The 16,867-nt window shown below is 49.9% G+C and overlaps 1 protein-coding gene across 1 annotated transcript; it reads right to left on the bottom strand.

Moving 5' to 3' along the window:
• Positions 1-621: 621 nt before the first annotated feature.
• On the bottom strand, positions 622-14,252 carry LOC119574101 (vegetative cell wall protein gp1-like). The gene is made up of 4 exons (XM_037921176.1): positions 14,195-14,252; positions 13,438-13,583; positions 1,634-1,834; positions 622-693 (listed from the first exon to the last, which is right to left on the bottom strand). The coding sequence occupies exons 1-4, from the start codon at positions 14,250-14,252 to the stop codon at positions 622-624; spliced, it is 477 nt and encodes a 158-aa protein (XP_037777104.1).
• Between the last annotated feature and the right edge of the window lie 2,615 nt (positions 14,253-16,867).

Consider the following 16,867-nt stretch of genomic DNA (forward strand, 5'->3'; position numbering starts at 1 on the left):
AAGTTTGAAAAACACATGGGTCGCGAAACCCATACTAAGCTGCGGGGAGTGCGCGGCGCGCGAGAAAAGGCGAAAACAAAGGCGCTGAGCCGGGCGGTGCACCTACGGCAGATTAAGAGCACGCGTGACAGATGTCTATGAAGACTGACAGGTGCAACATGAGGTAAAACAGGGGAGGGGCAGGGAGACCGGAGAGGGGGCAGGGGGACCTGAGAGGGGGCAGGGGGACCTGAGAGGGGGCAGGGGGACCTGAGAGGGGGCAGGGGGACCTGAGAGGGCGGGCAGGGGGGACCTTGAGAGGGGGCAGGGGACCCTCGAGAGGGGGCAGGGGACCTGAGAGGGGGCAGAGGCGACCTGAGAGGGGGCAGAGGGACCTGAGAGGGGGCAGAGGGAAGGACCGAGGAGGGAGGCAGGGGGACCTGAGAGGGGGGCCAGAGAGACCGGCGAGGGGGGCAGAGGGACCTGATGAGCGGGGGCGGGGCCGGAGAGGGGGCAGGGACCTGAGAGGGGGGGCAGGGAGACGAGACCGGCGAGGGGGGCAGGGGGACCTGAGAGGGGGCAGGGGGACCGGAGAGGGGGGCAGGGGGACCGGAGAGGGGGCAGGGGGACCTGAGAGGGGGGCTAGGGAGACCGGGCCGAAGGGGGCAGGGGGACCCGAGAGGGGTCAGGGGGACCTGAGAGGGGCAGGGGGACCTGAGAGGGGGCAGGGGACCTGAGAGGGGGCAGGGGGACTGAGAGGGGGAGGGGACCTGAGAGGGGGCAGGGGGCCTGAGGGGGGCAGAGGGACCTGAGAGGGGCAGGGGGACGGAGAGGGGGCAGGGGGGACGGAGAGGGCAGGGGGACATTAGAGGGGGCAGGGGGACCGAGAGGGAGGCAGGGGACCTGGAGGGGGCAGGGGGCCCTGAGAGGGGCAGGGGGGACCTGAGAGGTGGGCAGGGGGAACCTGAGAGGGGGCAGGGGGAATGAGAGGGGGAAGGGGGACCTGAGAGGGGGCAGGAGGGACCTGAGAGGGGGCAGGGGGACCTGAGAGGGGGCAGGGGGACCTGAGAGGGGGCAGGGGACCGGCGAGGGGGGCAGAGGGAACCCCCTGAGAGGGGGGCAGAGGGACTGAGAGGGGCAGGGGGACGGAGAGTGGGCAGGGGGACCTGAGAGGGGGCAGGGGGACGGAGAGAGGGTTGCAGGGGGACGAGAGGGTGGGCAGGGGGGGACGAGAAGAGGGCAGGGGGAACGGAGGAGGGGGCAGGGGACATGAGAGGGGGCAGGGGGACTGAGAGGTGGGCAGGGAGACCGGAGAAGGGGTCAGGGGGACCTGAGAGGGGGCAGGGGGACCTGAGAGGGGGCAGGGGGACTGCGAGGGGGCAGAGGGGACCTGATGAGGGGGCAGGGGACCTGAGACGGGGGCAGGGGGACGGAGAGGGGGCAGGGGGACCTGAGAGGGCGGAAGGGAGACCGGCGAGGGGGTAAGGGGGACCTGAGAGGGGGCAGGGGACCTGAGATGGGCCAGGGGCGACCTGAGGGGCAGGGGGATATGATCGGAGAGGGGGCAGGGGGGACCTGAGAGGGGCAGGGGGACCGGAGAGGGGGCAGGGGGACCTGAGAGGGGGCAGAGGGACCTGAGAGGGGGCAGAGGGACCTGAGAGTGTGCGGGGACCTGAGAGGGGGGCAGGGGGACGGCGAGGGGGTCAGGGGGAACCTGAGAGGGGCAGTGGGACCCTGAGAGGGGTGCCAGGGAGACCGGCTGAGGGGGGTCAGGGGGACCGGAGGGGCAGGGGGACCTGAGAGGGGACAGGGGGGACCGGAGAGGGGCAGGGGACCTGAGAGGGGGCAGGGGGACCTGAGAGGGGGCAGGGGGACCTGAGAGGGGGCAGAGGGACCTGAGAGGGGGCAGGGTGACCTGAGGAGGGGGCCGGGGGGACCTGAGAGGGGGCAGAGGGACCTGAGAGGGGGCAGGGGGACCGGAGAGGGGGCAGGGGGACCTGAGAGGGGGCAGGGGGACCTGAGAGGGGGCCCCAGAGGGACCTGAGAGGGGGCCAGGGGAACAGACAGGGGGCCAGGGGGACCCGAGAAGGGGAGGGAGACCGGCGAGGGGGCAGGGGGCCCTGAGAGGGGGCAGGGGGACCGGCGAGGGGGGTTCTTCTCTCCCCTCTCTTCTCTGTCCTGATGATACATACACTGATATAAAATGAGTATAAATGTATACGTTGTTGCATAAAGGATACACATACTCTCTCCCTATCCCTATCCTCCCTCCTTCCCTTCCCTTCCCTCCCTCCCCTTTTCTCTCTCGCTGTCGCCCACGACCCTCTCTCACTTTCTCTCCTAATCACAATTTATCTATATCTTTCTCAGCCTCTATCACTACTTGCATCTCTATATCTATTTCCATCTCCTTCGTTCTCCCTATAAATATCTCTATCTATCTCACTCTCTCTGTCAGACCCCCCCCCCCATCTATATATATATATAATATATATATATATAGATATATATCATATATATATTATATATATATATATATATATTATAGTATCTCTATATAAATAAATATATATATATATATTATATATATCTATATAAATAATAATAAATATATATATATAAAATATATATATATAAATATATATATATATATAATATATATAAATAAAATATATATAAAATATACATAATATCTAAATAAATATAAACATATATAATATAAATAAATATATATACATATTATATATATATATAATAATCTATATTATATATATATAATACATATATAAAAATATATATATATAACTATATATAAATATATATATAAATAAATACATTATAAATATATATAAATATATAAATTATATATATATATATATATATATAAATATATATATATTATATTAGATATATAAATACATATACATCCACCAAGCTTTACTCGTCTGGCGGGGCCAAGCGGCCTGCCTAACCGGACCTGTCTGTCTGTCTGTCTGTCTGTCTGTCTGTCTGTCGTCTGTCGGTCTGTCTGTCTGTCGTCTGGTCTGTCGTCTGTCTGTCTGTCTGTCTGTCTGTGTCTTTCTGCCTGCCTGCCTCTCCCTCTCTCTCCCCCTCCCTCCCTCCCTCTCTCTCTCTCTACGTGTGACCCTGAGGAAAATCCGTCCAGCACATTCGCTCTCACACTCGTACCCTCAAGTTCTGCTTTTGCACTCTCTCTCACTTACTCGCTCATTCTCTCTTTCTGAATCTTATACCCGCTCGGGAACTGGGTATCAGCTGAAATGCACGCATGCTTGTGCCAACGTAACTGCCCTTTCCTACATATAGCCCTCCCCCTCCTCTCCCCCCTCCGCGTCCTCGTCCTCGTCCTCCTGCGCCAGCCTTAATTCCTTTGCCTTTGCCATCTTTACATTTTATCGTCACCATCTCTTACTCCACACTAAACACTTGATATGAACATAAACACACACACATAATTATGTACAGTAAATGTGATTTTAAAAATAAGACCCGAATACATTGTAATCCAATAAACAAGCAAAATTTCCTCCTAGTAACATTATCCGAGCAGCATCCCACCTAGGCATAAGAGGTATATGGGATTTCCTCCGCGAAAGGCAAGCCAAGCTCAGGCTTAAGGCACGCCCGAGGTCACGCTGCCTCCATACTCGTCCCTCACAATCGCGCTAATAAAAGCACTTGCTTTGCCTCATCCTCGCATTTCCACTCACGGCAAAATAGGTGAATCGTATCTGATGACGATATACAACGGTAGGAGAAGTAAAACATCAACAAAAACAGCAATAACCATCACATCTTAAAGTACGAATGATGAGAAATAAAGGGCGTTTTCAATCATTCCTGTTCAGAAATCACAAGACGAGTCTAAGTAACCAATCTCGAGCCACCACCAGCGCCTATCCCTTTCCTATTCCAATCCGCCTACCTTTCCCCTCTCCCCCTTATAAATAATCGGTAAGCTCCTGTTATTCCAAACGCCCATCCCCACCCCCTCCCCCATCCCTTCTCCTCACCCCGGGCAATTAAACTTTGTAGGTAATAGGGCTTGGAAGGGTCGGACCTTTAAAGGTCTATATATCGAGTCGGTGAGGAGGTGAGGACATGATTAGTCGTCGAAGTGCGACTAGCGAATCGTCTGAGCGAGGGGCGAGTCCAAGTCCTGTGTGACCCATGAAGCTGTGAATTCTGACTCATACGAGGGAGGGGGAGAGATTGATAGAGAGATCACGACCGGCTTTGCTTCTCTATCACTCCCTGCCGGCCTCCCCCTTGTCCGATCCCTATTCTCAGCTGAGTAAACAAGGGACATTTACCCCCATCCTCTCTTACCCCAGCCCTATGACCACCGGCCCCCACGCCCTTCTACTCCCATCTTGCCATACACGTGATTTATCCTCTCAGCTGACCTTTCGCACAACAGATGACCTTGCCCCCCCCCCTTCGCAGACATACCTGCGTGCGTTATTATTCTGAAGAGAATCAAATGGCAGCAGTCTTTTCATAGGAGACGTAAGCCAACTGATGGTTTTGAAGATGTCTCTTAAGCGACGTGTGAAGGGTCATTAGTGACGTAGAAGTCAATAATAAAACGCTAAAGCTGCCTCGGAACACCGGCATGTTTGGCGGAGGAGAAAATGAAACAAATGGAAAACACAACGAGAGAAATAGAAGAGAGAGAGGCGTGACGCGAAAGAAGAAAACTAGCGAAGACAATTCCTGAGATAAGGAAACCACATCAAAGACATCTGTGCGAGAATGTTCAGCTCGCCACCGCCGGCCTCGACTCATCTGATCTGCCTGCCAGGCCTACCGATACATTTAGGGGCATGGGGAGAAGGGAGGGGTGTGGATTAGAGGAGGGAAGGGGGTGGGAGAAAGTGGGGGATGGGGGAGTGGGAAAGCGTGGGGAACGGGGGATGGGTATAGTCAGTCCCATAAATATAGCTGGAGGGCATGGAACACAGCCCTGGGTGCGCGATGGAGGAGTGTCATAGTGAGACGGGAGAGAATAAGGGGATGGGGTAGGAGGCAAGCCGGTGCATCTCCCTCCAAAACCAACAGGTAAACAGCTTCTCCCCTGCAGCGATACATCACTACCTCGCGCCACCCCACCCCGTCACCCAGCCCTCCACCTGCCTCCCTCTCCACCCACACTTATCGGCCAGGGTTTACAGCATTCGCCACCAAGATGCTCTCGCCGCCCTCGTCCGCACGCCAGCCCAAACATCAGTCCCTCCCCTTCCGTGCCCGACGCCCCACGACCTGCGCCAAAGCCTATCGTCGTCTCCTCGAGCAACGGCGCCGCAGTAGCCCCGCCACCAACCACCTCCTCTCTTCGCGGCCCTTCCTCATTTCGGCTCCAGACCCACTTGGCACCTTCGCCCCCTCCCGTCCCCATAAGAAACTCCTACCCTTTCCATTCACCGCCCGTAAGCTTTACCCGACACGCAAATACTTCATGGGAGGTACGCCATGTCTCAAAGTGAAAGGATGAATGAGAGAGAGAGAGAGAGAGAGAGAGAGAGAGAGAGAGAGAGAGAGAGAGGAGAGAGAGAGAGAGAGAGAGAGGGAAAGGGAGGGAAAGGGAGGGAGAGAGAAAGGGAGAGGGAAAAGGAAAGGGAAAGGGAGAGGGAGAGAGAGAGAGGGAGAGAGAATGAGAAAGAGAGAGAGAGAGAGAGGTGGGGGGTGGGGGGTGGACATAGGCAGGCAGGGAAGCAGGCAGTCGAGCAGTCAGTCAGTCGAACAATCAGCAGTGGGTAGGCGTCATGTCGCAGTGTTGCCCTCGCGGTGTTGCCCCTGCTTTCTATCTTTCATCGCACCAAAAATGACTGAGAGCCTTGAGAGAATAATAAAAAACAAAAAGATGGGAATATTATAATATTATCAAAATGGGGAAATGTACTTTATCATTAAGGAAAAAAATAACTGCAAACAAGGCTAACAATATGACTGGCCTATATTCGAAAAAGGTGAAGGTCTTTGGTGCGCGCTCCGTTCGTAATCAACCAACGACCTCGAGCATAACGTTTTCTAAGGTTGAACCGTCCGCAATAAAATCATAACATAACAAAATATTAAGTCTATTAATATCAACTTGTTCCTGTTAAATTATTTTATATTCATACTAATTCACTTGACCAAAACACTGCGCCCTCCCTCTCTTTCCTCTCCTTCCTCCCTCTCTCGTTCGCTCGCTCACTCTCTCTCGCTATCCATTTCCTCCCTCTCTCACCCCATCGCCGCCCTCGCCTTACCCCCTCCTTCTTCCTTTTCTTCTTCTGCTTCTGCTTCTTCTGATTATTATTATTCTCTCCCCTCCTTAACCTCCCCTTTCGCCTCCCTCCCCCTCCCCTCCCTCTCTTGTTCCTTCTCTCCCCCTTCCCCTTCCTCCTCCACACTTCCAAATAAAATCCTCCAAGCACTCAAGCATTATAAACAAACACTATCAATCACCAGAACCTCCGGCCAATCGGAACTTTCTGCTAAAAGGAAGCAAAAAAGGAGAAGTGGAGAGGGAGACAGAGAGGGAGGGAGGAGGGAGGAGGGAGGAGGGAGAGAGAGAGAGAGAGAGAGAGAGAGAGAGAGAGAGAGAGAGAGAGAGAGAGAGAGAGAGAGAGAGAGAGAGAGAGAGAGAGAGAGAGAGAGGAGGGGGGGGGCTGGGGAGTGCGTAAGTGTGTGTATACATGAATAAGCATCCCCCCCCCGCTCCGTTCGAACCCTCGAATGTGGTCGTGCGTAAGGTAAGTCGCGAGGCGGATGGGGGGGGGGGGCGACCCTCTCTTTACAGCCCCCCCCCCACTAATTTCGACCGCTGTGCAGTGCCACATCAAAGCGGATGCTGGGGACGGGGGGGGGGGCGTAAAAGGCAGCGTAGCCCCTCGTTACCATAGCAACAACTAGGGGACGAGGGGAGAGAAAAAGAGAGGGAGAGAGGGGAATGAAGGAAGGGAGAAAGGGAGGTGGAGAGAAAGGCAGAAGCAACGATATATATATATATATATATATATATATATATATATATATATAAATATATATATATAATATACATATATATACTATATATACATATATATACATATATAACATATATTACATATAAATATATATATATATATATATATATATATATATATATAGAGAGAGAGAGAGAGAGAGAGAGAGAGAGAGAGAGAGAGAGAGAGAGAAAATCTTCAGCTTTCTTCCCTTCTCCTCCTCCTCTTCCTCCCGGGGGGCGGCGTAACCCCGGCCTTTCGATTCCTGGATTGCCTTTTCCCTCTCTCTCTTCCCCTGCTCACGACTTCGCAAAAAGGGGGATGAGAGGGTCCAAACAACTCCCCTTTCCCCCCTCTACTCTCCCCCTACCTCCGACCGCGAAAGGAGAGAAGGGGGGACGAGGACTCCAGCCTCTCCCTGTTTCCCTCGCCCCCCCCCTCCTCACCGTGTCTACTTTCTACACCATTCCGTGGCAGAGGCAGCGCGGCGGACGGAATTATCAAACGAGTCTCGCTTTCGCTTCATCTTTTCAGTGTTTGTCTGTCTGCCTGTCTTTGAGCCTTTGTCTACCTGTTTGTGTGTCCGTCTCTAGCTCTCACTCACTCTACTCATTCTCTTTATTACACCTATTTAGTCCCTCACTTGCAACACGCGAAGATATACCGACAAGGTCAAGTAATCACAGAAACGGGAGAAGAGAAAAAAGTGGAAAAGCAGGGGAAAGGAGAAGAATACGGCAGTAGAACAAAAAACGGGAGAGCATACAAGAGAGTCAGGAATGATGGAAGGTAAGGGTAAGAAGAAGGAAAAGGAGGGAGAAGGCGGAGGTCTTACGGTGGAATAACCACGAGAGGATTTAAAACGGTTATATAACAAGAAGGCGCAGCGGGAGCACAGAGGGGGGAGGGGGCAACAAACTAGTCTGGCGGGGATTTAAAAAGTTTAAAAGGAAGCGCCGAGGTTGTGTGTGAGGGGGAAGGGGCAGGGGGCAGATCCCTCCTTTGTTTGTCTGTCTGTGTGTCTGTCTCTCTGCGTGTCCGTCCGTCAGTCTGTGTGTGTGTGTGTGTGTGTGTGTGTGTGTGTGTGTGTGTGTGTGTGTGTGTGTGTGTGTGTGTGTGTGTGTGTGTGTGTGTGTGTGTGTGTGTGTGTGTGTCAATTATTTCCATACCCTGAGAGGAACATGGACTTTACTAGAGTGAAGATGGAGAGGGAAAGATAGATAAAAGGAACAAACATAAAACAGACAAAAACAGAAAAGAAGTAGATGATATGGGGTGGAAGGAGGAAGGAAGGGAGGGAGGGAAGGAAGCAGAGAGAGAGAGAGAGAGAGAGAGAGAGAGAGAGAGAGAGAGAGAGAGAGGAGAGAGAGAGAGAGAGGAGAGGAGAGAGAGAGAGAGAGAGAGAGGAGAGAGAGAGAGAGAGGAGGAGAGAGAAGAGCGAGAGAGAGGAGAGAGAGGAGCGAAGAGAGAGAGAGAGCGAGAGAGAGAGAGTGGGGGGGGGGGGGAGCAGGCGCTTTAACGTTGTTTTTGACAGCGTTGCACGGGCGATGCGATGTTTGCCTAGAGAGGGAGAGGGGGAAGGTAGGGAGAGGGGGAAGGTAGGGAGGGGGGAAGGTAGGGAGAGGGGGAAGGTAGGGAGGGGGAGGGGGATGGGTAAGGGGGAAAGGGAGAGGCGGCCGGGGTAGGAGTAGAGAGGAGAGAGGAGGGATACAAAGAACGGGAATTAATAGGGGAAGGGGTAGAGGGGAGGGCTCTTGCAACTTCTAAATGTCAAATCGAGCAACAAATGGCATAAGAGTAAACCGTCGAAAGGTCGTTCCCTCTCCGTCTCACACGCCCCTTTCTCTCTGTGTGTCCGTCCATCAGTCTATGTCTGTTTGTCTGTATGTCTGTGTCTGTTTGTGTCTGTCTGTATCTGTTTGCCTGTATCTGTTTGTGTGTGTGTGTGTGTGTGTGTGTGTGTGTGTGTGTGTGTGTGTGTGTGTGTGTGTGTGTGTGTGTGTGTGTGTGTGTGTGTGTGTGTGTGTGTGTGTGTGTTTGCGCGCGCGCGTTTGTCTATACCTGCCTTCTCTTTCCCCTTTTCCTTCTAAATTTCTCATCATAACAGAGGGGAGGAAGCTGACAGAGCCCCCTCGCCCCACCCTCCCGGAAAAGGCGAATTCCGGCCATACCAGCATCGCAGCGCTCCGGAAGCGCGGGCGCCCAGGTCACCGGCGTTGCACACCGCCGCCAAGGGTTCCCGCTGCGGACGCTCGTGAGTGACGATTCATGCACGAGTCACCCTCAAGACTCGGCAAAAGTCTCTCACTAGAATCACGAACGCTGGGCCTCGATGCCTCGCCGCTGAAGTCAGTCACTCCCGATTTCCCTCGAATTACCTACTTTAGGGAAACCGAGAGGAGCTCGTCCGCCATTCCCCGCTGACCCCGACTCCCTAAAGCTCTGTAAGACGCCCAGAAAGATTCCCTCTCAACTCATGACACGCAATGATTTCCCAAAGAGGAACTCCTAAAATCCGATTTATCGGGCGCTCTCAACTCGGAGGAACCCCGAAAAACTCTCGCAACACACTGACGGCAAACAACTCGTCCGCGCTGCCGAGACAGCGACACCGGCCACATGGCGGCGATAAAAATCTGGAACGCAGCACCTGCTTGCTCGTTCACGCGCACGCACAAATGCACGCTGAATCCGCGATTAAATACGGCAGATTGGTGCCGCGGAGACATCAACCTAAGACGACGACTATCGCCTGCTACTAAGCGAAAAAAATTAACGATAGAAGGCATCAGAGAGAAGAGAGAACAGAGAAGAAAGGAGAGAGAGAACAGAGAAGAAAGGAGAGAGAGAACAAAGAAGAAAGGAGAGAGAGAGAGAGAGAAGGACAAATTTGGGGAAAAATGGGGGAAAGGGGGTTTCAAAGGGGGGGGGGGGGGGGGGGGGGGGGTTTTTTTTTTTTTTTTTGGGGGGGGGGAAAAATCAAAAGGGGAAAATGGGGGAAAGGGGTTGGGGAAACCGGGGAGGGGGGGGGTGGGGGGTGGGGGGGGGGGGGGGGGGGGGGGGGGGGGGGATGGGGGGGCGGGGGGGGAAAGGTTTTTTTTAAAAAAAAAGGGGAAAAGGAGGGAAAAGGGGGAAAAAAAAAAGGGAAAAACCAGAAAGAGGGGAAAAGAGGGGAAAAAAGGGGAAAAGGAAGGGGGAAAAAACTGCAAAAGGGGAAAAAATGGGGGGAAAAAAGGGAAAAGGAAAAGGGGGAAAAAAAAGAAGGGGGGGTGGGGAAGGAAAAAATATGAAATTTAAAAGGGGAGGTGGGGGGAAAAAAAAGAGGAAAGGAAAGGAAAAAAAAAAAAAAATGAAGGGGAAAAAGGGGAAGAAAAAAAGGAAACAGAGAAAAAGGGGGGGAAAGGAAGGGAAAAGGGGGAAAAAATTTGGAAGAGAGGGAGGAAAAAGGAAAGAAAGGAAAAGGAAAAGGGGGGAGGATAAAGGAGAAGAGAAAGGAAAAAAAAAGAAAAGGAGGAGAGAGAAAAAAGGAGAGAGAGAGAGAGAGAGAAGAAAGGGAGAGAGGAAAAAGAGAGAGAGAGAAGGGAAAAGGAAGAGGAGAGAGAGAGAAGAGAAGAAAGGGAGGGAGAGAGGAGAGAGAAGAGAAAGGAGAGAGGAGAGAGAGAGAAGGGGAAAGGGGGAGGAGAAAAGTGAGAAAGTTTTGGAGAGAGAGAAAGGGAAGAGAGGAAAAAGGAAGAAAGGAGAGAGAGGGGAAAGAAAGGAGAAAAATAGAGGGGAAAGAAAAGGAGAGAGAGAGAGGAAGAAAGGAGGAGAGAGAGAGAAAAAAAAGGGGGAGAGAAGAGAGAGAGAAGAAAGGAGAGAGAGAGAAAAAAGATAGGAGAGAGAGAGGAGAAAAAGGGAAGAGAGAGAGAGGGGGAAAGAAAGGGAGAGAGAGAGAGAGAAAAAGGGGAGAAGGAGAGAGAGAGAGAAAGGAGAAGAAAGGAGAGAGAGAGAGAGGGGAGAGGGAGAGGGGGGGGGCTCAAATGTAAGGCTTCCCTCAAGGTTAGAAGGCGACCGTCGCACCCAAGAGCTCTTCCTCGCCCCAGAGCGGCGTCGCCATTCTCAAAAGGGAAGAGAATCATCCGTAATCAGGAACAATACTTGATATAGATAATGTAACAAGAATAATTATCTAAAAAATAACGACTACCACAAAAGCAATACCACCACCAAACCACAATAATCTTTCATATTAAAAAAATAATAAAACAACAACTATAATAATCAGTCCATACATTGATATAAACCTCATATGAAAATAATAAAAAAAATAATAATAAACAATAACAGCTGCAACAACAGCAATAATATTAATACCAACAACAGCAATAATAATAAAGATATTATATTAATAATCATAATAACTATTAACAACAACAATAATAACAATAATCATTATAATAATAATAACAACAACAACGTCAGTAATACCAAAGAACGGTGTTGGTACACTAATAATGATAAGAACAAGAACAAGAACAAGAAGAACAACAATAATAATAATAGTAATAAAACAATACTAACGAGCGTTGTTGGTATGCGTGAAAAAGTGACAAAAACCCTAAAAACCCTAACAACCCAATGAGGTGCCTCGAATCAGCTGGTCCAATAATCACTAAAGGTAAAATGAAAATAAAAACAAGACAGAAGCAATGACGCATTCTCTCCCCATCGAAACTTTTCCCAGACACCCCCTTTTAAAACAGAAAGGGGGCCTTAAAAGCCTCCTTTTAAACCCCCAAATTTTTCAGAGGTTAGATTATTAAAAACCCAGTCGGGGAAATAAAGGGAATAAAAAAAACTGCACGCACATGTTAAAATCATTTAAAAAATCACAAATTTTCTCTTCTCTTTCCCCCTTCTCTCTTCCTTCTTCCCTCCTCCCAATATCCACACGATCAGGGGAAAAGGGGGAAAAAAAGAGAAAAAGAGAGAGAAGAGAGAGAAGAGGGAAGAGAGAGGGGGGGAAAAGAAAGAGGGAGAGAGAGAGAGAGAAGGGGAAAGGAGAGGGGAGGGGGAAGGGGGGGGGGAGGGGAGGAAGAGAGAGAGAGGAAGGAGAGAGAGAGAGAGAGGAGAGAGAGAGAAAAGAGAAAGAGAAGAGAAGGAAGAGGGGAAAAACGCCGTTTCCCCCAAACCCGTAAGCAGGGAATCTATAAGGGGAAAAAATGTGAGAAAAATTCACTCTCTTTGAGATAGAAGAGATTCCCTGTTTTTGCCGCCACGTGAGGGAGAATCGTCGTCGAAAAAAAAACTTATAATTTCTATGTTCTCGTTATTTTCCTCCGTTTATGGTGGCCATACTGTTTAAGTGAACGTTTGTTCTTAGACTTATCCACAGCCACTTAGACAACCCCCCCTCATCAAAAAAAAAGAAAAACCTGAAAAAAAAAACCAGGGGGTTTAATAAAAAAAAAATAGAACACCCCATGAAGAAAAAACGAGATCCAATTGAAACCCCTCCAAAAAACAAAGTTTAAAAAACGACCCCTGGGGGGTAAGGGGGGAAAAGCACATGGAACCTAAAATCCCACCCCCAAGCCCCGACCCCCCCGCAAGAAGAAGCCCGCAAGACCAAAAACACACACAATTCCGAATTAAGGGGCCTTTATATCGCCTTCTCATTACGACACGAACCCGGAAAAAAAGAAAGAAGGAGGAAGGGCTTTGCAGTGAGCCAGCGTAAAGCAACGCGACCTGATATCACTGCAATGTGACCTGATAGAGGCAACAGGTGACACTGTGGCACTGCAGCAGAGACTGGCATCGTGACCTGATGAAAAGGTAGTACAATAACCTGACAGCACACGCTATCCCGCTGCCAGAGGTCCAAGGCGGAAAAAAACGTCATGACCTGCTGACCGCAGCGGCCCAAGCCCCTTCCACTCAAGGCAGGTCGAGGGGGTCAGTCGCCCCTGCTGCGGCGCCCTTCATTTCCCTTCGCAGCAAAGCTTATTTCAGCGGCCACTTCCCTTTATCCACATCCCTACCTTGCCTCTCTCCCTCCTTCCTCCCTTTTCCAACCTCCCTACCATTTCTTTCCTTCTCCCTCCCCTTCTTATCTTCTTTCCTTCCTCCCTTTCCTTTCTCCGTCTCCCTACCATCTCTTTCCTTTCCCCCCTTTTATATTTTCCCTCCCCCTTCCCTTTCCTTGTTTCCCTACCAACTCTCGCCCCTTCCTTCACTTTCCTTCCCAATCCCTTCTTTCACTTTCTACTCCCTTAGCCCTTCCTTCATTCTCTTTTCATCCTCCATCTCCCCACCCTCTTTCCTCCTGTCCCTACTTCCCTGTTCACTACCATCTTTCCTCTCCCTCTTCCGGTCTCTCTCACAAGTCCTCTTCCCCTCCTCTCCTTCCTTCCTCTAGCCTCTAGCCTGCGCCCTCCTTCCCCCCACTCCCTCGCTGACTGACTGTGGGGGCGGAAAGGTCAAACTTGGCCTGGTGTTCCAACCTGGCTCGAGGTCTCGCTTTAGCAGGCGCTGCCGACTCTCCCTGGGCCGGGTCTTCCACGATTTCTATGTTCCCTGGCTGGCTGTGGTCTCCTCCGTTTGTTCGCTCTGTGTCAACTTGTTTGCAATTGATTTCTTCCTTTCCCTTGTCCAATCACCACTGCCCCTCGCTTCCCCTCTAACTTCGCCAGCCACTTCCGTCCCCCTCCGCCTCTTCCTATTCACTACTTCTTGTCCTTCCTCCCTTTTCTCCTCCCGCATGCCCAGTGACACCACGACGCACTGTTTCGCTCCACACCCTCCCCCTCCCAATTCTTTTTATACCCACCCCCTCCCCCTCTCCTTCCTCTCCCCCATGCCGCCCCCGCCCCCTCGATCGACGCAATTAACCCCCATCAGGCACCGCGAGTCAAGTCCTACACACAAACATGCCAACGGGGAAAATATAGATTCGTCGTGGAGGCTGATGGGCATACCGGGAAGGGGGAGGGCCGGCATGGGGGATTGGGACCAAGTATTTTAGATGGTGGAAGTGGAGGAGGAGGAGGAGGAGGAGGAGGAGGAGGAGGAGTAAGAGGAGGGAGAAGAGCGGGAAAGGGGAAACAATGTTGTTCATTCCGCCCATCATCAAGGTGACATTTGATATCAAGACGATTGTGAGCGTGCGGCCATGTGTACGTGTGCTTGCGTGACCACGCATGTGCAGTATCTGAGCCTACGTGTCTGCGCCCCTTGGAACACCCTGCAGGGACTGACGCCCCCGAGCGGCAGCCACATCCCCGTCAACTCCCGCGCTGCGATCACCGCTCTGCAGCGTCACGCCGGCGCTTATTATTCCATTACATATCAAAATTTCTTTCGTTTAGCCGGAATTTGCATTGGGAGGGGGGAAATCCCGCTATACGCGCAAACGACATGCTAATAGCGACCTTCGGACTTGAGGCGAGAAAGGGTAAGAATCCCTTGTATAAGAGACACGCAGTCTGTGGATCAGCTGAGGGTGACAGGCCAAGCCAAGCAAGAGTTGCCGGTTAGTGATATAATGTAAATCTGGGTCTCTCTTTCTGTAGCTTTCTGACCAACTTATTAAACTTATTAACTTATAAAACTATAACAAATGTAAACAAACTACAAATGTAACAAAGTTCCTAATGTTGATAAGGGGTAATGCTAATAATAATAACATCAACAACAATAGCAACAATAATTGCAATAACAGTAATAATAATGATGCTGATTATGAGGCCAACAAAAATACTAATATCATTAACAATAATAATAACAATAACGCAACAGCAACAATAATAATGATAACAATAATGAGAATAACCCTAACAGCACAGCCAATGAAGAGAGGCTACTTAATGAGACATGACCCGCAGCAGTTCCCTCAAACCGCGGCGGCGCGGGCGGTGGCGGGCGGCAGCGACCGTGGGCGTGAACGGACCATGCAACGCGGACCCCCGGCCGCACAGGCACGGGAGCCCAGCGAGCCTATTTAAAGCCTCCTCCTCCTCTGCTCCGCCTTCGTCGGCGTCGCCTTCTTTGCCTCCTGCTGATGTTTCTTTTTCATAGTTATTTTCATCACTCCCTTTTTCTACTTCCACTTGTATTTCTCCTTCTCCGATGCTTCCCTTCTCTCATTCCCCTCTTTACATATCCCTTTCTTTCATCGCTTTCTCCCTCTCTCTCTTCCTGCTCCTCGTCAACATGATTTTACAAGTTTTTCTCTTCCTCTTATCTCATTATCATCCCTTTGGCCTCGCACTCACGGCAATGGTGATGATGATGTATAATTATAGCAATGATAATTAGCACAGTGATTATACGGCGGCAGCAGCAACACTAACCAATACCACCTTCAGTATAACTATCATGATCATTATCATAATCATTATTAATATTATTTCTATTTATTATTATTACTATTATTTTCATGATTTTCTTATTATTATTATTAATATTATTGTTATCATCATTATTAACATCATTATTATTAGTAGTATTGTTATCATCATTATACATTCCTATCATTACCATTACCACCGAGGAGACTGACCTGCGTGCATTAAGAGGAGACCTGACCTGCGTGCATTAAGAGGGATGGCCGCGTGCATTAGGAGGAACTGACCTGCTTGCTTAGGAGGAGCTGCCTGCGTGCATTAGAGGAGACTGACCTGCGTGCATTAAGAGGAGACTGACCTGCGTGCATTAGGAGGAGACTGACCTGCGTGCATTAGGAGGAGACTGACCTGCGTGCATTAGGAGGAGACTGACCTGCGTGCATTAAGAGGAGACGATGCGTGCCATTAAGAGGAGACTGACCTGAGGGCATTAGGAGGAGACTGGCCTGCGTTGCATTAGTCAACCCACTCGATCCTTTTCGCCAAACTAACTGACGGCTTCGTAGAGTGCCCTCCACTGCCCCCCCCCTTAACCGAGATTAAATTCATGACAACAGGCGAAGATAATGATGATGGCACAACAACAATAACAATCATAAAGAAACAATGACAATAACAAAATAAAAGTATTAGGGATGATGATGATGATGATAATAAAATAACTATCATAATAATAATAAATAATAAACATAATAACAATAATAATGATAATGATAATAACAATAACAATCAACAACAGCAACAACAACGACAACAACAACAACAATAATAACAATAATAACACTAATAATAATCATAACAACAATAATAATAATAAATAAGATATAGTAATAATAAAAATAATATCATTTATAATAAGGATGATGATGATAGTAGTGTAGTAGTAGTAGATGTAGCAGCAACAGCGGCAATAATAGTTGCAGCAGCAGTAGTTGTAGCAGTAGGAATAAAAGTAGAAGCAGCAGTAGTAATAGAAATGATAACATCAGCAGTAGTAGTAGTAAAAGAAGTAGATATAGTAGTAGTAGTAGCAACAAAAGAAGTAGCAGCAATACAAATATCGAAGGTCACTCCCCGACTGCGATCAACCAAGGTCGCCCCATCAAAAAAGGTCACTTGCTAGGGACTCATATGGGGAAACAGGGAGAGATACATTTATTACACTTTCTACGGAAAATGTGCTGGACGGTCACATGTGGAGAGAGAGAGAGAGAGAGAGAGAGAGAGAGAGAGAGAAAAGGAGAGAGAGAGAGAGAGAGAGAGAGAGAGAGAGACAGACAGACAGAGAGAAAGAGACAGACAGAGAGAAAGAGACAGACAGAGAGAAAGAGACAGACAGAGAGAAAGAGACAGACAAGAGAGAAACGCGAGACAAGAGAGAAAGAGAGAGGAGAGAGAAGAAAAGAAAGAGAGAGAGAGAGAAGAAAGGAAAGAGAAGAGAGAGAGAGCGAGGATGAGAGAGAAAGAGAAAGAGAGAGAGAGAGAAGA

Source organism: Penaeus monodon, chromosome 6 (genome assembly GCF_015228065.2).
Source record: "Penaeus monodon isolate SGIC_2016 chromosome 6, NSTDA_Pmon_1, whole genome shotgun sequence".
NCBI classification, from domain to species: domain Eukaryota; kingdom Metazoa; phylum Arthropoda; class Malacostraca; order Decapoda; family Penaeidae; genus Penaeus; species Penaeus monodon.

Excerpts from the sequence above, each read along its gene's own strand:
- LOC119574101 (XM_037921176.1), bottom strand. The coding sequence starts at position 14,252 with ATGTGGCTGCCGCTCGGGGGCGTCAGTCCCTGCAGGGTGTTCCAAGGG. Across the intron at positions 13,584-14,194 it reads GTTCCAAGGGGCGCAGACAC|AGCGAACAAACGGAGGAGAC; the intron begins GTAGGCTCAGAT and ends AAGTTGACACAG. Across the intron at positions 1,835-13,437 it reads TTGACCTTTCCGCCCCCACA|GTCCCCCTGCCCCCTCTCAG; the intron begins GTCAGTCAGCGA and ends GCCCCCTCTCAG.